General features: G+C 31.3%; 1 protein-coding gene across 12 annotated transcripts in view; it reads left to right on the plus strand.

Annotated features, from left to right (window-relative positions):
• PCDH7 (protocadherin 7) overlaps positions 1-26,120 on the plus strand; it is a 386,475-nt gene that overhangs the window by 190,647 nt on the left and 169,708 nt on the right. For 5 of the 12 annotated variants that reach the window (XM_036227587.1, XM_036227591.1, XM_036227590.1 and 2 more), the window contains exon 3: positions 15,527-15,622. The exons of the other annotated variants lie outside the window; for them this stretch is intronic. In XM_036227587.1, coding sequence (XP_036083480.1) covers positions 15,527-15,615 — 89 coding nt within the window. In that variant the 3' untranslated portion in view covers positions 15,616-15,622. The remainder of the gene's footprint in view (positions 1-15,526; positions 15,623-26,120) is intronic. 12 annotated transcript variants of the gene reach the window in all.

Raw genomic sequence — 26,120 nt, forward strand, 5'->3', positions numbered from 1 at the left:
TTAGCTTTTGGCATTTTTTTTTTAAGTTTTTGAAAATGGTGGAGAAAAGATATTACTCTTCTTTACCATAATGAAAAGTTCTGAGTTACACTGAGAGTCATTTAATTTCTGAAGGAGGACTAGAGGACTGTCCCACAGATTAACTCTGAGGTTTCATATTTTTTCTTTATTTTATCCTAATTCTAATAAACTTACTTCTTTACCTCTCCCAACTTCAACCCATGCACATTTTCTCCCTTACAATACCTTATCTATGACATTTTGAAGATCAAACAATTCATTTTCTCCACCAAAAGTCATTATATTTGAATCATCTCAGACAATGAAGTTTCTGTATTTCTTTTGGGATATTTTTGGGGAGCATCTGGTCTATAAATTTTCAGTTTTAAGGTGTCCTTTCTAAATCTAACTTAATTCTGCCATGATATAGTATATAATATAATATGTATATTTTTAAAGAATTAATGCCAGAAGTATGAGTCCTAGGTCAAGCTACATCACATTTTCAGGAAGAAAACCTGGAACAATTCACATAATATCTCACCCACTTATAAAATAATTATAGTAATTACAGCTCTATCTTCTTTTAAGGATTATTGTGTAGTTATACATGCATGTATGTTTTTAAGCAGTTAGCATTTAATAAAAATATATCAAATTGCTATTATGCTATATTAACTAATTTACAGAAACTTTAAAAATTCTCTCATTTTACAGTATTTTTTAACATTAAATCAGACACAATATTTATAATATTTATTAAATAAATTATTATTTTCTTGCCTATGAAAATGTTTACTGGCTTCACTTATAATTTGTTATAAAGGTAAATTGCTTTTTGACCCTCTTTAAATTTCCTATTGGTTTCCAAGGCTAGGAACACATGACACTTTATCTTCTATAAACAAATGCCAATATTTATAACAAATATAGTTATGCGAAAACCATAGACAAAGAAAACATATGAATAGTTTCACATTTGTTGTCTGCAGCTAAATGGCTTCTGTCTTCAAAAGGCCTGTTTATATTTTTCTAAATTTGTTAAGGGATAGCAAATGACAGAAACCAGTAACTCATAGAGATATTCATCAAGCAATTATTAAAGATCATTCGGTGCCATGTAGCAGAGCAATTCGTAAAAAGCTGAGATTACAAACTCTCAAATATTCATGGCAGCAAGGAAAGCCTCATAAATATGATCACCAATCACAGAGTGTAGACCGAATCTGCCAGGTTGGCACCAATTCATAGCACACCTCCTATTAAACTGCTAATTTAGCCAAATATATTCATGAATGTAGAAATCAACTTTTTAAAAATTAGTTACAAGTATACAGTACATTGGTTAGACATTGATATAGTTTATGAGTCTGTTTTCAATGAGTTTGTTCTTTTTGTTCCTTAGATATCACCTACAAGTGAAATTATATGGTATTTATCTTTCTCTGACTTATTTCACTCAGCATAATAATCTCTAGGCCTAGCCATGTCTTTGCAAATAGTAGGATTTCATCTTTTTAATGGCTGAGTAATATTCCATTGTATATATGAACCATAACTTCTTTAACCAGTCATCTGTTGATGGGCATTTAGGTTGCTTCCATATCTTGGCTATTGTTAATAGTGCTGTCATGAACATAGGGATGTGTAGATCTTTATGAATTATTGTTTTTGTTTTCTTTGGATAAATACCCACGAGTGCAATTACAGAGTCAAAAGATAGTTCTATTTTTAATTTTTTGAGGAACCTCCAGACTGTTTTCCTTAATGGCTGTATCAATTTGCAATCCCATTAACAATGTATGAGGGTTCCCTCTTCTCCATATCCTCTCCAACACTTCTTGTTCTTTCATTTATTGATAATAGTCATTCTGACAGGTGTGAGATGATATCTCATTGTGATTTTGCATTTCTCTCATGATTAGTGACCTTGGGCATCTTTTCATGTTTGTTGCCATCTGTATTTCCTCTTTGGAAAAATATCTATTCAAGTCTTCTGCCCATATTTTAATTGGATTGTTTGTGTTTTTGTTGTTGAATTGTATGAGTTCTTTCAGAAATCAACTTTTAAGGGGTATTTGAGGTAATTTTCAAAACAGAACAAAACATGCCAATTACAATGTAGTTTGAACATAAGAGCTGATAGGATTTAAAAAGGACCAACTCATCATGGAATGTTTCTAATGTCAGAGATGAATGAATTATAGACTCATCCCTCTTACACATAAACACATAGAAAGACCAAAAAAGAGCAACATAATGTAAAGAAGATAATCTTCCAAAAATCTTACAAGAATGATGAAATAGTAGCCATATTAAGTATCTGAAAATAAATGATATAAAGGTAAAGGAAAATTGAAATAATAAACATTCTTTTATAGTACATTAGTGCTAATCTGAGGATTCCACATATCAATTTGCTTTATAGACTCACTCTGAGTAAGGTAATATTGTCTTCATATAGATAATATAACTGATAAGAAGATATGTGAAATTGTGATCAATATCTGATAACACTAGGTGTTCAATACATAATAGCTTTTATTATTTGTTATTCTTGTTTTGTTATTAACTCTGAAGAGCTGTATTTGCATGACTGAATTCAAAGCTTATAAATATCTATTGTAGTCATTATAATTATTTCTATTTTTTTAAAGTATTTAAGTAGGAAGAAATTAGTTTTTATTATATATTTAATAGAAGCACTAATTTATTATGTGGTTTTGGGCAAATCACTGATCTTCTTGTTGTCTCATTGTCTAAGGCAAGCAATAATCCATTCTCTACCTACTTTCCAGGGAGATTACTCTTTATATTTGCTGTTATAAAACAATTCGTTTTTGTTTATTTTGTGTAAACCCATATTTTATTTCATTACCAAGAACCACTCTAAATTGGGCTTTGACAAAAGGTTGCTACCTGGGATCGCAGGGGAAATAGTCAAGTGTTTATATCACGAAAGTCTGAAAGAGAGTAATAGATGTTTTTCCCTTCAGGATAATGAATAATAGACTCAATATTAAGAGTTCGTTATCCATCATTTAGCTTAAAGTTGCACAATCAATCAACTTCTTGTGAAGACTTACTGTACAGTATATCTATACAAAGGTAAGGATTAATACCAGATATATTATTCGCTGGTTAAACTTGATGACTATGTCCCTTATGCCTCTATATCATTGATTGTTTATTCTACACACACACTCACACACACACACACACACACACACACACACACACACACACACATCTTCATGACACTCTACTGCCAAGGTGAGGAAAGTGCTTCACTTAATCGGAGAACTCATATGTACAGAAAAATATAGCATTAGAAACAAGCTTCTGGAGTTGGTTCCATGACTTCCAAAGATTGTGGAAACAAAGCAATTAGCTTTTTATATGCAAACCATTCAGTAAAGCAAGCTCTAAAAAGATGTTTAAACAGTTTATTTAATACTTTTAATATTGTCTCAGTAATGTTGGAAATTTCAAAATAAGCAAAAAAATAAGCTCAATGTGCAAACTTAATGACTTTTTTCCCCCCAAATTTTCCCCTCCATAGGATAAATAGAAGAAAAATACTTCCATTCTCATATCACTACCCTCGGAACTATTAGACTGTGTTAAATAATATGATTTTTATAATGTAAGATCAAATTAGCTATTTCAAGACTTGGGCACACATATTTTTAGCTGCAGTGCAAACCCCCTGCCTCTCTAGAAAATAGTTATTTTAATTATGCCTACCAGTTGATCTGAATTATTAAACTTGCTCAAACTTGTTTAAGAGTAAGAAGCTTCCTTACATACAATAACAAATTAAAATAAATTGGAAAAGAATTTTGAAATCACTGACATAAACAAGTTAAAGGGCATATATATCATTTGCACAGAAGAATTTCCAACTCGTTTATTCTCAAATATTATATCTTATTAAATATTTTATTTGCTGGGAGAAGACATGCCTTCCAAAGGTAGATTGATGACTCAATTGGTGCTAGCATTTAAAATATTATAATTTGTTTTCAATATGAAAATAAGAATATTGGTTTTTTATTGGATGTGGAATCACTTCATTTATTTAGAAACATACGTGCAGAAAAGGTGATGCCTATTTCAGTATGGGATTAAGTAAAAATATCTGCTTTCTTGGAGAAACTGGCATAGTTAGTTTGCTAATAATTGGCCTCGTCGTTAAGCAACTTAAAACCCCTCTCTGCCTCTGTTGCTCATTTGTAGTTATCATATATTTTTAAGCATCAGTGCTAAGGCTTTCTTTTCCTTCCTTGAGAAGAAGGCATGGCTTTCTGAAGTGATTAAGGCAGTTCTCTTGCCACAACAGGGATGAAAAGAACAGAAAATATAATATAGCTACATGGAGAGATGCTTGCCTCTGAGCTTTTTTCATTTTAGGAGCTTGAGAAATATTGCTACATGTTATTGCTCAGGCACACATCCTTTCTAAATGAAGGTTACTGACATCGATTCCAAAGAGTAAAAGAATCCATTATAATTTTTTTTTGCACTTCATTTAGCTAGTCTCCTTATTGATTGGACTTCATGAACTAGCTACCTGTACCTGATGTGCCTTCCTAAACAACTTTGAGGACAAATGTTTTAACGGATGGCTCGACATGTGGATAATTTGACTTCCCAGTAATTGTATATTTTGGGTACTCATTTGGAAATGTATGAGCAAACTGTAAGAAGATTCAACATTTCTTACCTGGGAAATGTATTCATGCGCACAGGCACACACACATATACACACACACACGTGCACACATGCTCATTCACACACACCATCCTTGACAGGATGGGCTGAGAAGGCTAAAGCATATCTAGGAAATAATTTGAGTAATAAATTATACCTTCAGAAAGATTTTATTTTGGAGATGTTCTATTAAATTAAAGTTAATACTTTCATCAATTGCAAGCTTGACAGCCTCCTACTGTTCTGAGACGTTATATCATCAAAATACGTAATACTTCATGTATTAAAGTAAGCTTTATTAAATTGTAAATAGAAAATTTGTAGTTTATGTGCCTTTAACATTCGGATTGTTTTCTGTCATTACTTAACATGGTAATGGGAATTCGATAAAAACCTTTAAGATACCAGCAAGAAGACTGTGAGATTAACTTAAATCTATAGTGTTCTAATGCTTGTTTTGCCCCACAAGAAAAGGTGTATACTTACCTTTTTATTATATAGACTTGTGGAATTGTGTTGATTAAGTTAAAATAGCTACATAATAAGGATTTTAAAAAGTATTTCAAAGTTATTTCGCTAGATTGCTCAAATATTTCATCATTTCAAAATGTCTTATACACCTAAAGGCTTGGCTTTCCTTATAAGGAATTTTGTTTTTTTAATATGAGCCTAATAATCCCCAAGGGCACTTAGGCCTGGCACTACTAATGCATGACAGGTCTCAACAAGAAGCATTGTGCCCCCAGACAGATGCCGACGGAGTTGGTATTTCAAGTTTCCATCGTAAATGTATGATAATCTGATGTAAATGTACCAGTTATTTATAATAACAATTTTAGTACTGTGGTATATTAGGCTCTTCATGCTCTTTTTCTGTGCACACAGCTATAACTCTGTTTTTTGGCTTCTGCAATGTTTGTTATAATGAAGTCCTTCTGATACTACTAGTCATAAACTTTCATGGAGGCAATCCAAGATAGACCCTCCTGATAGCTGAATTCTCTGCAATAGTGACTTGTATTCTTGTGAGACTCCAGCATAGTTACTTTCCTTTAGAGTTGAGAGTTTTATGTTGAAATAGTATTTATTTATTTATTTACATTATTGAACAGTCTCATTGCTATGACTAAGAAAATTGCTCCATAAAATACTTGGTAATGTAGAAGTGAGAATGAAAGTTATATATCTGGTGATTTATTAAATTTATGGCTTGTAGGAACATGACTGTCTCTATAAAGGAATCTAATATACACATTGGAGAATATTCTAGTAATGCCTTATAAAAAGGAGATGCTGCTGTAATTTGAAATCTCAAAAGCATGAGCTACTGTAGAGGTGTGCCTTCAGCATTTCTAATCATGCATGGCCAGGCTTTGCAAATATAGATTTGATGTACAAAATTTAGAATACACTTTTATTTTGGAAATATGTACTCCTACACAGAGTGTCACATTCCATGGGCGTACCTGCTTTTGATGCATTTCCTTACGCATTTCTTTTATTGGTAAGAAATGAAGGGGTCACATAAGAGTAAGGAGTTTGAGTTCACGTTAGAGGAAAAAGAGAACAAGGTTTGTGAGCATGGCCCTGACATGCCAGACCAGCGATTACTCCAGAATGAGGAATATTGGTGTGTTGGCAAGAGGGACTCAAGGCTATAACCAATACTCTGAAACTTCATTAGGCTTAGCAAAACATGTTTAACCTCTTTCTTCATCTCCCAGGAATTAAACTTTAAATGTTTTAGTCTACATTTTAAAGATTGTTTTTGTTTGTTTGTTTGTTTGTTTTTTGGTCTGGAACTCAAGAAGTTTTTAGCATCATACTTTCTGAACAAATTTTGATTGAAACTCTGTTGAGAAATTCAATGGGTTTGGTTAGTAAAGTTTTAACTTAAAAAAGTTTATTTAGGAATCTTCTTTTATAATGAACCCCGATTAATTGATTAAATATTTTAAAATGTGAAAAAGTTTACCCAAACAATATAAATATTTATAAAATTAAATTTTTATAAACAGAAAAATATACAACTGCCAAATACGAAAGTATATTTTGTGGATTATATACAAATAGAGAGAGTATACTAAGACAAAGATTTAGTTTATTTTTATGTAATATTCTTAAAACTAACTTTGCTATTATTTTTTTTAAATGAAATTCATGCAGCATATGGCTTATTTTCAAGTTCCCCTCCCTTCCAGGAAATGTATTATTTAACTGAAATATAAAAGAGCATATATATTGGAGGTAGGAGGAGAACAAGTTCTTCACATATATTAGCAGGCCCATATGCTGTTTATTAAAGTTGATGCTATTCAACCAAGTCAGAGAGCTGATTAAAATAAAAAGAAATCGGCAATTTTGTGGAAATATGAAAACATGAGCACATGTACCACTCATGCAGTTTTATCATCTGTCAGATTTCTCAAGAGTATACCATATTTTATAGGCTTGAAATAAAACATTATGAATTTATACATCCATAATGAAACATTTAGTTCACATAATTTAAATGACAGTATCGAAAAAGGTGTTCTCATGTATTAACTGAATTTCAGCTTAGAGCATGCTGCTTATCTCTTTGGTTGTACATGAATATGGTGAGAAGAAAATAATACCAAAAAAAAAAAGTTTTACTAAGCAAATGAGATGTTTTATAGGCAAAGAACAACTTGAGTTTTAAAAGAAAGTAAAATACATTAACTAAGAACAGTGTGCAAAGTATTTTAAATAAAGGACAGAGTGAACAGACTGTTTTACTTTTTTCCATTCTACATATCTATGAATAATCATTCCTTGAGGTTTAAAATTATAAATAACAATGCAGAGTAGAGTTATTTCGACTTTACAAAGGAAATCATCCATTTTGTTTTCATTTTCACTTGGGTAAACTCGGAATGGCTTTGCATAGCTTCTCATGATCTTATTTAAGACTGCAGCATTTTTGACAAAAAAAAAAAATGTTTCCCAATTATGAGTAGATTATTATATTTTTGTGTCTAAATTTACTCTGAATTGACAACTGTTGTTTGACTTGACTAAGTTAGAATATGGTAGTTGATACTAAGAAAAGGGAAGTAGCAAGAAAAATTGGAAAGAAAAGAAAAACTTCAACTGTAAGTAAATCGTGTCCTAGGGAAGGATGGTGAATAGGGAGATTTTATCCTAGAATTATCCCATAAGTCAATTACTATGTCTTGCCATCACCTATATGCACAATATACATGAGACCAGAAAAATGAAGGTAAAAATTATCATATCTAATTTTATCATCTAAAATTATCATCTAAATTTAATATCAACCATTAGGACAGTCCCTAAGCTGCCACCGCCCCAGGGTGACCTTGTCTTACAGAGGCCTAGGTCTGACACTGCAAAAATCTGGACCAGCCACTGTGACAAAGCCCCTCTCAGGGGCCAGGACTTTGCCAGCATGGATCCCGCAAGTTGACACTGTGTAACAAAAGCTTTCATAGTTTTTTTCTATACAGCTTTTTCCTCCCAATTTGATTTGTAGTTATGCATGCAGCACTTTGCTGTGATATGTGTGCTCTATAATAAAAACCAAAACTATTATACTTTTTTTAAAAAAAAAAGTCCTAGATAATGAGTGCCAGATAGAGTTAGATACCTGTCTACTTGGATATAGAGCTTTACTATCCATATTTACAAAGTCAAGATGTGAGAGTTTATAGTGAAGAGCTTGGTATCATATTTTCTGGTATGTAATTTTTACAACAATATTCTTGAAAAAATGTCTAGAATTATTTGTTTGTGTGTTGGACAGAATGGGGTCCCGTATTTATTTGTTTATTAAATATCTTACCTACTAGACTTTATAGTACATGAAGACAGAGACCATATTTTCATGTTCATTATACCTCCAGCTACTAGGGCAGGGCCTGGCACTGAGTAGATGCTCAGTGAATGTTTGCTGAGTTTATGAAAGAATAAGCTAATAATCTTTGGGTCCAAGGTCCACTCACAATTTTCACTTTGGCTTTTATGTTTTATTTTCTTTGCTTGCTCTTCTGATAACTTAGTCTGGGTTGAATTGTGGTGGCAGAGAAATTAGTCAAAATGATTGATTAGCATAACACGTATCATATAAGAAAAAAATAAGCTAATGCTAAATAAATCCTTTGTGGTGTATTGCAAACTTTCTCTTACTGTTCTTACTGATCATTGGTGTATTACTACAGTGAGTGTTCGTACACAAGATAAAATATTTATTGTGTTTTATAGATTTCTAAACTTGAACTTTGATGAAGAGTATCTTTTACATTTCCAAACTGTGCTTTTCTACTAAGTATATTTTTCTCCTCTGTGACCTAAATGACAGAACTAAGGTGAAAGAACAGAAAATATCAATTTTGTAGTTGAGAAATAGTGTTTTTGTTTGTTTGTTTGTTTGTTTGTTTTAACATTCCATCCATGAAGGAACTTGAAAATCAGAGATGGCATCTAGATGATACATACCCAAGCATGGGTAAAAATCATAACATTCTCTTTATATCACATTCCTAATAAAATTATTTTCTAGATAAGTTGACTGGTTAGTAGACTTTATGAGTCTGCGAATTTTCAACTCCAGTCTGAGAACATCACAGTTGCTCTTTTATATTCTTAATACATTTCTCATGTGGGGTTAAATGTGTGTTTATTTATATATTCATTCATTTATTGATTACTAAAATATACTCGAAATCTGATTTTTAAAACAGCTGGAAAATTCAGGTCAAAGAAACCTTTATAAGTCATAGAAGAGGTTGGTTAAATTTCTGTCTTAACTTTTCTATGGTCTATGTTATACTTTGCATATTTCATTTCATATTTATGAAGATATTGGAGTATATTTTTTCTAAAATTGTAGTTCATTTTTTAATTTTACTTCATTTTCTTGAGCAAAGGTAGGCTAGTACTGGGTAGAAATTATGGTTTGCTATGGGTTTGCTAAAGTCTGTATGAGAAGTATACTCTTTGGAGTTTCCAAGGTAGTTTATTTCATATTATCATGTATCTTTTGTTTAAATTACTCATACGAACTCTTACCTGTCATACTGATTCTACTTTATTGCTGCCCTTTCCACTCTTGTTTATATCTTCCATCCTCTCCCCCCACCTCACTGTATTTTCTCAGCGTGATGATCAATTCATTCACCTTAAACATGCAATAACTCTCTATATAACTGGATGTTCTAATTAACAGCTACATATGGAAATATTTTAATACTTTACATTTTTCATCTCACTTAACCGTCATGACATTCTGAATATGTAAGTTTTATTAGTTCACAAGTGAGCAAATGGAGGCTCAACGTCATTTGGCTAATGAGTAGCTAAGATGGGGTTTGGAGAAAATCTGTCAAATGAAAACAACCCTGTGCTCTTTCGATTATATCCTACTGTGTCTAGCCATGTCCTTCTCTGGAATGATCTTAATCTCTTTTACCTGCATCTCTTTCTAGTCTTTCTTTAAAGTGTCACATGTTCTGTGGACCCCTTGCTGACACTCTCTTCCTTAGTTCTTTGCATATTACACATCTGTATTAGCATGTATCAGTGTCACTCTTTTTGCTTTTTTATTGTTTTTGGTTGAAAAATATGGCAATAATTTTTCAAAACATAATTTATCTATGTCGGCGTGAAATGAATTTATGACTGTTTCCAAATCCATTTGTAACTAAATTAATTATTTTTAAAGTATTCTAATTTTAATTTCAAATGTGGTGAATATCAATGATGGTATATCCTAATAAAAAAACAAAAGACTTTGCATCCTCTATAGTTTTCCAGAATGCAAAGGAGTCCTGAAACCCAAATGTTTGACTACTGCTGGCTAAAGCAGTGTCTAGCACAACTTGAGCACTAATTGAATATTTGATGAATAAAACTGAATAATCAAATTGCTATAACAATCTTTAGTTGCAGAGACTATATAAATTTCCAGTGTGAGAACAGGCTTTTCATAATTTTATCATTTTTGAGTCAAAAAGGGTATGAGCAAAACCCTCACTAAAACTATATATGTTTAAAAAGTAAATTTAGAATGTTAAGTATGTCAATCGAATAAAATTATGTATTAATTAAAGTTAAACTTACAAGTGAACACTACTCAATAAACTAAGTACTCAGGAATGATACTAGTTTTTATACAGGGCACAATGGCTCTTGTTATTATAGCTATAAATTGTGAGATTTTTAGACAGAGGAGATTTTAAAACATTAGAAATTTGAAAATAATTAAGCAAAATATTATATTGCTAGAAATTTTATAAAATGTTTATAATGCAATTAAATCTTGAAATTTTAATAAAAACATCAGGAAAGTTTATCATAATTCCAGATTTATACATGGCAACAATCTGTCATTATGAAAATTAATTTCAGGAAATAGTGTATAATATTAAATAAAATTAATGAACATCTTTAGTTAAAGAAGAAAAAAACAAAAGAATATTTCATGATTTACTCTACTAGACTTAAGGAATTTGAAACACCATGTACTAGCATTAATATATCATATTTTTAAATTTATATGTATATCAAACCCAATTAAAATGTGATTAGTGTTAGTAGGTAAGGTTTACACTTAAATCCTTTTTATGTTATTTTCTAATTTTCTCATTATATAATTATTTTACTAAAGATGGAAGCTAGTAATATTAAACATTTTTACTTAGCTGATTTTTATTGCCATTAACCTATACAATCTATGCCTTTAAATATTAAGAATATAAAATATAATATAGGATACTAGATACATACCATTAACACTTACTAAGAGAGCCAAATATTATTTCATCTTAAATCAGTTATAATTTTTATTGATAAAAAAGATTCAGGTGGTGCCTACGCCAATTATTTTTTTCCTTGTATTTTGTGTTTTAGTCTTCCTTGTCTCCGTAGTGAAGTCAGTGTTTATGTGACTGCATATTTTATACTTTAAAAATACATTTGTTCTTCATTAACAATAACTGAATTGGACAGTGGACTATCTGCTGTAGCACGGTTTGTAGCACTGAGTGCTACAAAAACATGTAGCATTCCTTCCTCTTCAAAGGTTTTCAAATTCCTGCTCTCCATGTCACCTCTGGGGCAGATCTCAATCTCATCACGCCACAGTTACCACAAGAAAACAAGCCAGCCTCTCCACACTCCAGCCCAGCTCACGCACACTATGGGAACTAGCATTATGATTATTAAAATGCCCTTTATGTATAATTATCCAACCACTATTAGCAAGAAGGAGAATGAAAGAATCTGAAACAGCTCAGTTCATGAAGCATGGCCTATCCAGAGGAATTGACCGGACTCTGTGTTCCGAAGAGCCCTGGGTAAGAACGAGACCCAGACTTAGAGCTAGAATGTGTCTTCTAATTGTTAGTGAACCCATACTGGCAAGTTCCCCATTCACGGCTTATTTTAAGAGAGAATAAAGAACATCATCGTTTGAGTGCTGCAAAGAAAAAAGAAAAGAAAAAGTTGGACCTCACAAATAGGATAAGGACAAACAGTACTGTTATCAGGAATGTTTATGCAGTATAGTAATAGCCTTTTCTCATATATCTTTGTACCAGATGCACTAGGTTTTTGAGAAAGGTTTGCTGATATTAAGCAGAAGACTGCAGTTCCATTGCCTAATTCTTCTTTCTTTAATATATTGTTCGATGTGTCTCTTCTAAATATCAAGGTGCATTCCACTGAACTTTTCACTATACAATCTATTCTGTATAATTTAAGATTCCCAGGTACTCAACAACCTCCTCCCCACCACACTGTATTGAGCTGTCAGCTTCCTTTCTGCAAACTATTTCTTTCTCCTATCCTTTACCCACATCCTACCCAGTCTTTTTAAGAAGCTAAATACCTGTTTTATCAAAGTTTACTCTCGCTATCTACCACTTTTAACTTGGAAGTCCTTCAAAGTTCAATCCTTATTTTTGTTCCCCACCTATAAAGACTGTATTTCTCGAGGATATGAAGCAAACCTTGTGCCTTATTCCTCTTTAGTATTATAGTTTGGCATTGTGTTCTCTGTGATTGTTTCACTAAATCACATAGCTGTTAATATCAATATCTTAATATCAGTATTTCTACTGTGATCATACATATTTCCCAAACTAGAAAGTAGAAGAGGCAGACTTTACAGTCCACCAACTCAGAGTATTCTCTATAATATTCTTATTGTTTCAACTACATGACAGAGAATTTCTCCCCTTTTGGAAAACCAGTGTCATCACAAACTCTTTATTGTCTATGTCGCTCAGTAATAATCATAAACTGTCTTTCCTTCTTCATGTGTCATATGGTGCATTTTCCTTTTTCTACCCAGGTAAAAAATCTGGCTCATATCATTGTCCAAAACAAATTTCTACTGAATACCTTTTTAGTACCAAGATTATTTTATTATCCTGACCTCTGCCTTTCAAATACAAAAAAATAATTTTTCATTTTATGTCCCTTAATCTATAAAGTTCTATTTTCAACCCTACGAATTCATGACTCTTTAAAATCAGTTTAATCTTTCTGGTTATCATTTTATGTTATTTCAGTTACTTATAAACCCATCTATTTATAAAATCATTTTATATTACTTGTTACATCTCGATAAGTTATACTATTGGTATTCTGTGTTTTGCATATGTATATTTATTTTCCAAAGTTTCTCATAAATATACGTTTGGTTATTTTTGTCTCTCTCACGATGCAGTGTAATTTCCAAGTATGTCACCTCATTATAACCTGCGTTTCCTAAGATCAGAAGAAGAATTTACTATATATCAAATCCGTAGGCTATTAGGGACCATGTACCAAAAAATGCTGTATTTCACACAAGTATTTTGACACAAACAAAAAGCATGTGTATTCTTTTTTCTTTTATGACTTGTGAGATTCCCACATTTGATTCTTCCAAAGACAAAATACTGATCCCAAAGTAATTACTGAGGAATATTTAAATGTAGGAATAACTATTATTATTATTATTTTTTTTACTGAAACTTTACTGGAATATTTAGGTTTTAATTTTAGAGAGTATTTAAGTTTTAAAGTGTTATGTATAACAACATTTTAAAATAAAATACAAAATAAAAAATGTATAAGAAAAAAGCAAAGCTACAAAAAATCATATTCAGTTCTATCAGAAAGAACTGTTTGCTACTTTCATTTTTCTTTTAATTCAACAGGCCCAGATACCACATATGCCCTCAGAATTTTTTGATGTTAATCTTTTACAATAACCAATTAGTTTCCAAGTTCTTCAATTCAAGAGTTGACTAATACTATTGCCTAAGCATTAGGTGGGTCATGTTATTTTAATCAGATGATGGCTAAAAGTAAGCCATGTGTCAAAGCCCAGAGAAGTTGAGAAATTGGAAAATTTTGAGGCACCCTGTCTAAACAGGATTAAGGCAAGACTAAAAGGATTATCATGCTCCAAACCCAAAGGTCTTTGTGATAGCTGCTTTCCTAAACATCAGGATTAAAGGTTAGAATCACATTCAGAAACAAGAATGCAAACATGCACTCATGCAAATCCCTGTCTTTAGAGAAAAATTCAAGAATTCCCAGCTCTTTTCTAAATAATAGAGTAACAAACATAGTGGTGTTGAGGGTCAAAACATTTTTTTTTCCACATATGAAAAAATTAATTTCTTCTTCCTATTTTTTTTACAATTTTTTTACCTATTTTTTTTAATTAAGACTATAATATTAGAGCAATTTTGGTTCACAATAAAATTCAGAACAAGCACAGAGATTTCCCTTATACCCCCCAGCTCCTCACATGCATCGACTCCTCTACTATCAATAACCTCAACACAAAAGAATATCTCTTTTTTATTCATAAAGTATGCATATTTCTGTGTAAAGTTTTCTCTACTATGTATAAATGCTTCTCTAAATAGTGTAAAAAATTATTTTTCACATGTAGTTTTTATTTAATATAAATATATAAAGTTAAAGATTTCTTTAAAAACAAATATTAAAAGCAAAACCTGTAGCAGTGTTTGGTTTTCAGGTGTGGTATTCTCTCATACATTGATATTATTAAAGCAATTAATCACTATTAAAATTCAAATAATTTACTGTTATTATCAACTGTTTACTAAACATTTTCATTTTATTTTCTTCCATATAATTCTATTATTTACCTTTTAAAACTTATAGACAGTCTCGATTAAAAAAATCATGTCTACAAAAATATAATTAAAACATGAACCTTTTAATAACTTTTATAAGTTTGTCCTCTTGCAGTATGTAAGATTTCTACTAAATTTAATGATTTTTTATTAAGTTAACAAGTTGAAGTTGTTTTGATACCATAACTATCTACCCTTAGGAGAATGTGTGCCAATTATACAGCAATTAGATAGAGGCAGAGAGAGGAAATGATAATGATCCTAATGCGTGTTGGGATAAAAATACATATATAGAGAGATGTTTATTCTGTTGTTTTCTTATATCTATTATAAAAAAAAAATCTATATCCATATATTCAAGGCCTGCCTTAAGCTACCCTGTCTCATTAAAAAGTGAGAATAAAACGGTAACTTGTTATACGTTGCATCTCCATCTCCCTAGACTTGGCAGATTATAGCTGTGAGAATATTCAGATTAACTCCTTTCAAAATACCTAACTTGTTTACATTATCTTTGAAGTTGATCGAAATTAAAAAAAAGAAAAGAAAAGAAAAGAAAACAAGCTCAGGGATGTTGGAAATTGTTTTATTGGCCAGGCCTATGGATGGACACCATTGCGTAAGGGCTGCTGATTTTCCCTTTACATATTTCCCCATCTCCCTTCCCCAGGTGTTGCTGCCATCACTACCTTTCCCTTCCTTCCCTTTCCTCATGGCAAGACGCATGGAAGAAGAGTGCTGTTAAGGCCTCTCCATTAATCAACAGGTATGGTGGTTCCCACGAAGCAGTGCAGCTGTCCCTCTTCTGCGTTCTCTATTAATAGTCTGTCTCTTTTACATATAGAAGACGCGTTTATCCCCTACACAGAGCCTACTGATTTGGAAGAATTGTTCAACCTGAGTATATCTTTACATATTTCAGCATGCTCTGCATTTCATAATTCTCTACAAGTTATAGATGTATGTTTTAAATGTAAAGAGGACAGAAGAATTAATGATGTCATTTTCAGAGAAAGGCTCTATGCAGTTTCCTTAACTGATTGCATAGAAAAGAAAGGGAACGTGTATGTTTGTTTATATATGCCACTTTTACCGTTCTTCAAACAATTGTTATATAACATACCTTTGAAAAGCATAAAATGGGAATCTTTTGTGAATTTTAAATCAATATTTCATTATTATAACATTTTGATTTTCAAAAGCATTGCACAAAATTTTATGCACGTTAATTATAATGCTTACTCATCTGATTATAGAAAATAGGTATAAGCCAGTTAAAATAAATCTAAATACCCTAAAAAGCCATGTTATTCAGATGTGAAATCTGAATTTATGCTAATCGCTTTTTGCAAAACTTTCCTGTGTCAACTCAGCATTTGAAGGTGATGGGGGCGACTGTTTCCTTTAGCAGTCTCAAGATTACCTCAATCAGGCTCCTGCATTTTGAAAGGAGCTAGTCCCTCAGGGCTCAAACTCCAGCACAGTCATATCCTATAAAACAGAAACACTCAGTCATCACAAGGAAACACCCACATTCTTGATTTCCTTTTTATACTAGCTCCTCCTAGCTCCTGCAGGAGCTTGTTTTGAGGTTGTGTCATGTTCCATATTGCATTGTTGTGACTCTATCAGGATTTTTGAGACATGTGACTAGAACACTACCTTTGGGCTAGGGAGATTATAGGCAGACGTCTTTTTTTTAAAAAAAAGAAAAAACAGTGAGCATGTCTATAGCTGCGTGGCAGTGTTATTTGTGGTATTCTTTAAAATGATAGCATAATTAAGACTTGTTTTTGTCCAAAACCAAAGAAAGCATTTTGATTTAAACACGTTTTTATTGATGTGGCCATTAACCCTTAAAGGCTGGATAGTTAACTCTTCATTCAGAAATATGTGGCCTCTTATCCAATAAAGCTTTGAAATCATTGGTTTCCTTCTTGATCTTTTTCCTACTCACATTTCTAGTCTATATGTTGTACTTTCACTCTGGATGCATACTTTGCTTTGGCTTCCACGTCTTTCTCAATAGGTATAATCTTTCATGTCCACAGGCTTTTGCATCATTGGGTTCCTCTATCTGGGGATCCTTTTCTCTTGGTCTGTTTGGAAAACTTTACAACAATAACAACAGAAAACATATACTGAGGTTTTATTGTGTGTCAGGAATAATGTTAACGAGCTTAATCTTCATTTCTTAATTCAATCACATGAAGAAATTTTGAGTTAGAAATTATTATTATTATCCATATTTATAAATTAAAAAAATGAATCTTGGAGAAATCTAAGGTGAGATATGTCTTATATAGCTTCTCCTGATTCCTCCTAAGCAAAGCTAGGACTCTCATTCATATTCTTCTTTGTTTCTAGAGAACACTGTTTCCATCTTATCCTTTATGAAGACTTCTATTCTACATTGTTTGTTACTCACTAAATGTTGAACAAATGAATGAATGCTTATAAAAAAGTAATTTATCTCTTGTACCCTCATATGGACCATTCCCCGCGTCCATTCTTCCCTCTACTCTGTTGTTATTTCCTTTAGCTGTGGCTCTGGACTATTATTAGCTTCACAAATGAGTAAATATATTATATCATAGAAAACAATTCATTATATTTCCTCAAAATTTAAGACCTGTAATGAAAAATCAAGTAAGTATAAAATAATTGTATATGCTAAAGAAAGATAATTTAAATCTTGTGAAATTTATCAAATCTTAGCGACAAAAAAGAAGCATAGATGTATTTCATATGGAAAGAAGAAAATTTAACCAAAAATGTTTTCAAATTTTAAGAGAAGGTATAAGATAAATTATTTTTTACATGATAAGTAAATAAAGGGACTATGCACAATGTAGGAAAAAAGAACTATTAGTTTATCAAGAAAAAAAAGTGAGGAAATAAAATATAGATGAGGAAAAGAGGATAAACTAAGAAGAAAAAAAAATCTTTGAGAAAAAGAAACAAAGATTTTGGAAAAGTGAATAAATAAAAAAGCCTTAAAAAATTGAAGGAAACATAATTGAAAATGGACACTGAGAGGACTTTAAAATAATATGAAATAAAATTGGAGGGAAGAAAATCAATGCAGCTCGAGAAAACAAACTTTATTTATGACTTTATGTTTCCTTTATTCTTAGAAAAACCTTTGAGATAACATAACTGTAAAGAGAAAGGGCAAGTTAAGATATGTTGATATGTGTACACTATATTTTTCTAGGACTTTTTATCTGTGGAAACAGTGCTGTTTGAAAGCAAGTTAAGGGCATAACTTGGAGTTATGTATTTAGAACTAAAAAGGTTGTGCCTAGAGGATACAGTGGAGACATGGGTTGGTAGAAAATTAGGATACAAGTCAAAATATCTCTCCCCACCATGCTGCCTGCCAGGATGATCATAGAATTAATCAATCTGTTTGCTCTGTGAATATAGGACCATTTCATATTTACTTTCTTCATGTGGAGTGCTTAGAGCATATAACAAATGTTTACTACATTAGTCATGGAATTTTAAGACTTGATAGAGACATTATGGTCAACCAATCCAATCTTAGATTGTGCATACATTCCCAGCGACACAAAATCCAGAGGTAGCTCACTCTATTTGGGGACATCTTTAACTTCTTGGCTTTTTCTTATTTTGAGTCAAAATTTGCCTTCCTGTAACTTGAATATATTTATCCTGGGTTTTCCCTTTGGGGAAACATAAGATGAGATCCATTCCTTTTCCAAACGAAAGTATTTCAAGGGCGTAAATTCAGACAGACACCCTCATAAAGTCTAGATATTCAGCGCCTCTCTATACATCCTCTTCTGGAGTACAGTCCCAGTCTTATTAATTGCTCTGTGTTACTTGGTTGCAAGTCCTTTTAGCATTCATTTAGTGAAAACTGCTTTTTCATAAAACAAGAAATTCAGGATGGACTTCCCCAGTTTATATTGTTATAGTTGGTCAGTTTGAAGAACCCAGACAATTCATTTAAATACCTTTAGAGAGAAAAAAAAGGAGATGCAGTTTAAAATGGCTTATGGTTTGGACCTTAATTAATACATAATAAAAATGTGGTTTGATAGTATGTAGTATAGTATAGTACAGTATATAAAAATATATAGATACGAAAATGGATGAAAAAATATTGAAAAATGAATTAATATAAAAATAAAGGTAAAAGGAGGTACAGAATTTTCAGTCTTTACTTTATTCTTAGAAAATACATATTTTTGTTTGGTTGGTGCCTGGAAAGGATCTTTTCCTAAGAAGTGCATTCACCATTCTTACAAATTTGGCACTAAAAATACATCCTTAGCTGGACAATAATATCAGTAGAAGGAGAAGAGAAACAAAAAAGCTAAACAAAACAAGAATTATGTTATCAATGCAAATTATTGACTTTGATGACTGATAACATATGCTCATGTATAACAATATGTCACACACACACACAGGTCAAAATTGCACAAATAAGATTGAAAGATTTGTAAAGCACACCCTGGAAGATATGGACTTTCCCTGAAAAAGGCACCTGAAAAGTAAATTCTTCATTTGTGTGAACTCTTCCTTAAAGTCAGATTACTGTCATTGTCCTTTGGTGAGTCCTATTTATGAGCAGATTATGGCACTTGCTAAGAGGCCCTACATGTCTGACTTTCGGTTAGTGCCTACGCAGAATATATGGCCTTTTCGAGAACTTGAAAATTTAATTAATTTGCTGGCAGTGAATACCTTTCATGCCATGTGCCTTTTCTCTGACCCTACCCAAGGTTTCCATTTGCAAACGTGTCTCATATATTATGAACCTATATAATCTTAATGAATGTCTCCCATATGGTAATTACACTGATTGACTTTATATTCTGCAAATCTCCGGTGCCTACATAAATTTCTTTCACTGTAATAGTGAATGTGGCTTTGTAAGTAGTATAAATATGTGTTCTCTGTTTCACTTTTTTTAGATTCGATTCCCAAAGAAATGCCCTTTAGGTATTTGATTGTATATAAGATTCTCAGGCAATAGCTTTAACAACTGAAAACCTTTATCTGCTTTGTCTTTTTACTGCTATTGAAGTTATAAGTTGTGTGCAACAGGTCTAATTTAAAATCTTTCACTCTGTCTTTTAGTATTTTAGAAAGAGGGGATTGAAATGCAGGAGATAAGTAAGAGTTAATGACTTAACCACTTAAGATCTCACTTTACTAAAATGAAGGATTTAACTAGCTGATTTTTAAAGTAACTTCCAACTTTCTACAAAATATGAAAGACTAGGAATTTTAGAAATTGGGATCTGTTCTAAGTTTGCCAATAAACTATGTTCAACCTACTTGGGACATGGTTTTCTCTTATGTAAAATATGGATACCAAGTTAAATCAGGGATAAAGTCTTCAGTGATAACATGTATTGAGTTATTTTCTTTCTGGAGCTTTCTCTTGAGAAGCATTCTAAGAACTTGCTTTGACTCAGTAGCATGTAGTGCTATGATTATGTGATCAATTACCTTTTATGCGCAGAGTTTTCACATAATTTCCAAGAAGATTTCTAACTCAAAAGGAAATTTTTTGATGGTTATTAACAACTTAAGCTGTTTTTTTTTTTCTTTTTGTTATTGTAGATACCTCTCGTTCTTTTAAAATATTTGTATCCTAGAATGTTTGGTGCTCTAAAGAAGACAGGTTGAGGAAAAGAAAGACACTTGAGATATTTAAAACACTTTAATGTAAAAGAAAGACATAGGATTTGGCTCATTCTTTGTAATTTTTGAAAGCAGAACAAATGCCAGTAGGCTTAAGTGGGAGAAAATTGCTTCCTTATACCGATAAAATTTATTTCCTTAAGAAATGCTCAATAAAATCTACTCCATAGAATAGTCTGCGTTCTGAAATCTATATCACTGAAGATGTTAAAACTTAGATTACATTATAATTTTTCAAAATGATTGTTAGAGGAATTCATTCATAAGATAGTGAGTAAGACAAAATGAATTCAAGGCCTAGTGGTCTGTGATGCCATGATAATTGTCAGACGTAATAATAGTGATAATTCTGTACTGGAACTTAGTGACATAATTCTCAAAGATTTCATTGGACTTGGTGATTGAAAAATTTTAATACAGTATATCTATTAGCCTATTTTATGTGTTCTAGTGAAGTGTGTTTATCTTATCGAAGCTATTCTTCTGTAGAAAAAGTCACTAATTTTCCTTTGTGGAACCATCGCTTCTTTTGTATCTGGAACTCTCTATCTTGTCTATGTTGTATGTTATTTTATTTTTTAAATTAATTTATTTTCCAATTATAGTTGACATGCAATATTATATTAGTTTCAGGTGTGTAGAATAGTGATTATACATTTATATAACTTACAAACGGATCTCCCAGATAACTCTAGTACCCATCAGACACCTTACATAATAATTATAACATTATAGACTATATTCCCTAGGCTGTAATTTACAACCTCGGGACTATTTTTACAACTGGAAATTTGTATTTCTTAATCTCTTGACTTTTTACCAACCCCTCAACCTCTCTCTCATCTGGCAAACATCAGTTTGTTCTCTGTGTCTATGAATTTGTTTCTGTTTTGTTTATTCGTTTGTTCTTTAGATTCTATATAAATGAAATCATGTGGCATTTGTTTTTCTCCGCCTTATTTCACTTAGTATGGTGCTCTCTAGGTCCATCCACATCATCACAAATGGCACAATTTTATTTATTTTTATGACTGAGTAATATTCCATTATGTATATGTACCATATCTTCTTTATCAATTCATTTATTGATGGACATTTGGATTGCTTCCATATCTTAGCTATATAATAAACATAAAGATACATATGTCTTTTCAAATTTATGTTTTGAATTTCTTTGGATAAATATACAGAGGTAGAATTGCTGAGTTATATGGTAGTTTTTCCACTATTACTTTTTTGGGGAACCTCCATACTGTTTTCCCTAGTGGCTGCACCAATTTATAATCCTACCAACAATGCATGAGGGTTCCCTTTTCACCATACCCTTGCCAACGCTTGAGAGGTGTGAGGTGATATCTCATTGTGGTTTTAATTTTTAACGTTTTTTTCAGATGTTTAGACCATCTGTCTATCCTCTTTGGAGAAATGTCTATTCAGGTCCTCTGCCCATTTTTTAATTAGATGAATTTTTGTTGTTTTTATTTATTTATTTTTATGTTAAGTTTTATGAGTTTCTTATGTATTTTGGATATTAATCCCTTACCAGCTACATCACTGGTGGATATCTTCTTTCATTCAATAGATTTTTGTTTTGTTGTTGGTTTCTTCCACTCTACAAATATTCTTTAGTTTGGTATAGTCTCATTTGTTTACTTTGTCTAAGAATACATATGCAAAAAAATATTGCGAAGATCGATATAAAAGAGTTTACTGCCTATGTTTTCTTCTAGGAGTTTTATGATTTCAGGTCATACATCACAGTCTTTAATCCATTTTGAGTTTATTTTTGTATATGGTGTAAGAAAGTGGTCTAGTTTAAATTTTGTGCATATATCTTCCCAGTTTTCCCACACCATTTATTAAAGAAACTGTCTTTACTCCATTGTATATTCTGGCTTCCTTTGTCATAGATTAATTGACCAAATAGGCATGGATTTATTTCTGGGCCCTCTTCTGTTCCATCGATCTCTATGTCTGTTTTTATGGACTATGCTGTTTCGATTACTATAGCCTTGTATTACAGATTGATATCAGTGTGATACTTCCAACTTTGTCTTTCTTTCTCAAGATTACTTTGACTATTAGGAATCTTTTGTGGTTCCATGTAAATTTTAGTATTATTTGTTCAAGTTCTATGAAAAATGCTATTGGCATTTTGACAAGGATTGCACTGAATCTGTAGATTGCTTTGACTAGTATAGACATTTTGATAATGTTAATTCTTCCTATCCATGAGCACAGTATATCCTTCCATTTATTTGTGTCTTCTTTAAAGATTTATAGTTTTTTGAGTAAAAGTCTTTTATCTCCTTGGTTAAATTTATTCCTAGGTGTTTTATTCTTTTTAAATGTTAATTTTTATTTCATTATGACTAACTAAATTAAAAGTTGTAATAGATATTATGTATAAAAATAATTTAATGATTGATTGTTTTCAAATTATTAACATGTGAAACATAAAGCATTCACATAAAATAATTTTGTCTGGAAGATATTTTGAAAATTTATCATTTTGAAATTCAGTGTTTTGTTTGTTTGTTTGTTTGTTTGTTTTTTTAGTACCTTTTTAAAGGTCATTCAGTTAGTTACTCCCATTCGGGAGTAACCAAACAGTGTAGTAGCTTGCTTAAAAGTATGGATCTTTGTGACCTGACGAGTTTTTTGTGTGTTTGGATGCACTACTTATCTTAAATCAGCAAGATGAAATAGGGAAATGAGCAAACAACTTTATTCATAAGAAACAGAAAAACACCAGGTAGTGTAGTCTGCTGTGTTCCTGGAAAGGTATAAAAGTTGGCATCCTTCTGTAAGTTGGACATTACGGACATTCTTTGTAACTGACTAGCTACTTTTGTCGGAAGTGAAACCAGTCAAAAATATATTCCAACTTAAAATCGAGATCTGAATAATATCACCACTATCTTGTGGCTAGGGACACCACAGCATGTAACACCCCCAGAGTTTACACTGAACAAAGCAGAGCAAGTCACTAAAGACTTCCGATCATAATTATTAACCAGACTCTACTATCATTATGTAAGTTTTCTTGTCTACTCTAATCAGGACAATAGGCATCCATTAAATAAATAGAACATCTAATTATAATGAGAATTGTTAGCACAGGATATTAATTGGTCATAAGAGGATATTAGCTAATTTTCAAGGGGTGCAGGGGAGTGGAGGATATGTTCTCAGACACTATAGTGCATATTGCTCAGAATTTTAATTCTTTGTGATCTTTGTTGAGTATAGCAATATAATAAGCCAATGTGTTCAAGTAGTGGAGAAAATGTAGGAAATTATTTTTAAACAAGAAAGAAATATAGATCTAATTTTAAAATTATCTTACTTTTGTGAGGGTAGTGAACAATTCATCCATAATGCTAAAGTTTTACTGATTTCCATATTTATCAGAACAAAAATGAGATTGAGAGGGCCGATGCTTTTCTAAAGGTATTTTTTCAAATAAAGCACCATGCTATCAATGACTTTGTTATTTCTGAAACAGTTATCCAAAAGATGTTGTACATTACGTGTCTTTACATATGTGAATTAAACTGATTTTGTGTAGTACTTTTTGTTTATACCCATAAGACATTTTCTGCCAGGAAGTTCTAATTGTATCATAGAAATCAGTGGAAAAATAACTTCCAGCTAATGCACTAACTTCCTTTACTGCAAAGTCTGCTGGATCACATTAGATTAGGAAAGAATATCCAAATATGTTTGACCTGAGTAGTAGTCGGAAAAGAAGCAGAAATCAAGTTATTTGGTTATGTTCTGCAATACTTGAACTTAAGGAAGTTGTGGTTATGCCTTAAAGAATAAAAATATATGTGGAACTGGGATAGGTAAAGTGTTTTACCGTGAGAAAGTAAAGAGAGGAAGATAGCGATTGAAATGGGAACAAAACACAGGTACATTGAAAGAATCAGTGACATAAGATAGGTTATAGTATTTTTTTAATATGATAAACTTTTAGATTATTATTATTATTATTTTGTTTTTGTTGTTGACATGACATGATACGCAGGTAGAATGGGAACACAGAAAAGTGAGAGTGAAAGAAATCAGAAAATAGTAGTACCCTGCCAGGCCTGCTTTAGGGTCCTTTTTAGATGTATCATATAGTTAACAGGAAAGATTGACTCTTTTTTAACATTTCCAGAATATATGTCATGGATATATGAGTGTTATGTAAACATAGCAACCTTATCAAATAGGTATCAAAGAATACAGAACCTATTTATGACTCTCTGGGTTGCTTCAATGCCGGTATCAGGACATTATATATCACAAAGGAAATATACCTATGTATATTTAAAACTATAATGCATTACTTTTGGATTTAAATAATAACTTTATAAAATGAAATATATTTTGTGTAACAAAAGTCTCCTTTTAACAAGCTTTTTTTTAGTTTTTAGAAGAATTTAGTATAAGTTATAAGAAAAAAATCAAACATGCATTTTTAGAAAAACACTTTACAGTTCTAGTGATATTTTAATGAAATAAATGACTTTGATTTGGAAGTGAAATGATTTACAACCGAAGTAAATAATTATGAGACACCATACTACTTTTAAAGTATATAGAATTTTGACTGATTTTATAAGAAATAATTTTTAAAATTATCTAGTTTAATCAAGAACAAGTATATCAATATTTTCATACAATAAATTATTGCTATCATTAAAGCAGTGAGTGACAAAATTAAAAAAGCAAATTATCTTATTACCAATTTAAGAGGAAATTTTTAATAAAAGTATCATGAAGAAATAAATCATAAAATAATTTTACTAATTATATTTAAAAGTATATTACTAAGTAAATGGAATTTCCAAACATAGTTATATTTTAGACATTTTATTTTAATGTAGCTAATAAAAGTTAACAGTACTTCAGAGAGATCAATATTTAAGTGTTTGTTATATTTTATAGGGAGGGGGAAGTCTGTTTATTGTTTCGAGTGTGGGGTTCAAAGCATTAGATAAGCAAAATTAGAAGGTTCAGAAAGTATAAAAAAGTAATAAATCATCTATCTACAGTTTGGTACAAATATCATTAACATTTTCCAGAGATATTATTATTTAGGCATTGCAATAATGCTTTAATATATGTTTAACTTTTTACCTCCAAAGTAGTTTATTTATGAGATTCAGTAATGAAAATGACTATGCTTTTTAATTTTGCTCATAAATTGAGGGCCACTAAAAGGAACATTTTAGCAACATGAGGAATGTTTTTAAGCCAAGAATTTATTATAAATAACTACGAGATTGCAAAGTGGTTTGCTCTAAGGCAATATGTAATATATACGACACCATTAGTAATTAAATTGATGAACTATTTTCAGGGCTCTCATAAAGTCCAAATGTCAGAGATATAAATTGTTTTGTCTTGTTGGGTGAGTTATATCTTTTTAGGAAAAAGTAAAATAAGTATTATAACTGCTCATTGCTAAGCATTTTCTGAAAAGAAAAAGATAAATCATTATTATTAAATGTTCTGGACTTTACTTTGACATGGTTATAGCTTACATGAAAGCACATTTCATACAGTAGCATGTATATTATATA

Source organism: Rousettus aegyptiacus, unplaced genomic scaffold (assembly GCF_014176215.1).
Source record: "Rousettus aegyptiacus isolate mRouAeg1 unplaced genomic scaffold, mRouAeg1.p scaffold_m13_p_10, whole genome shotgun sequence".
NCBI lineage: Eukaryota > Metazoa > Chordata > Mammalia > Chiroptera > Pteropodidae > Rousettus > Rousettus aegyptiacus.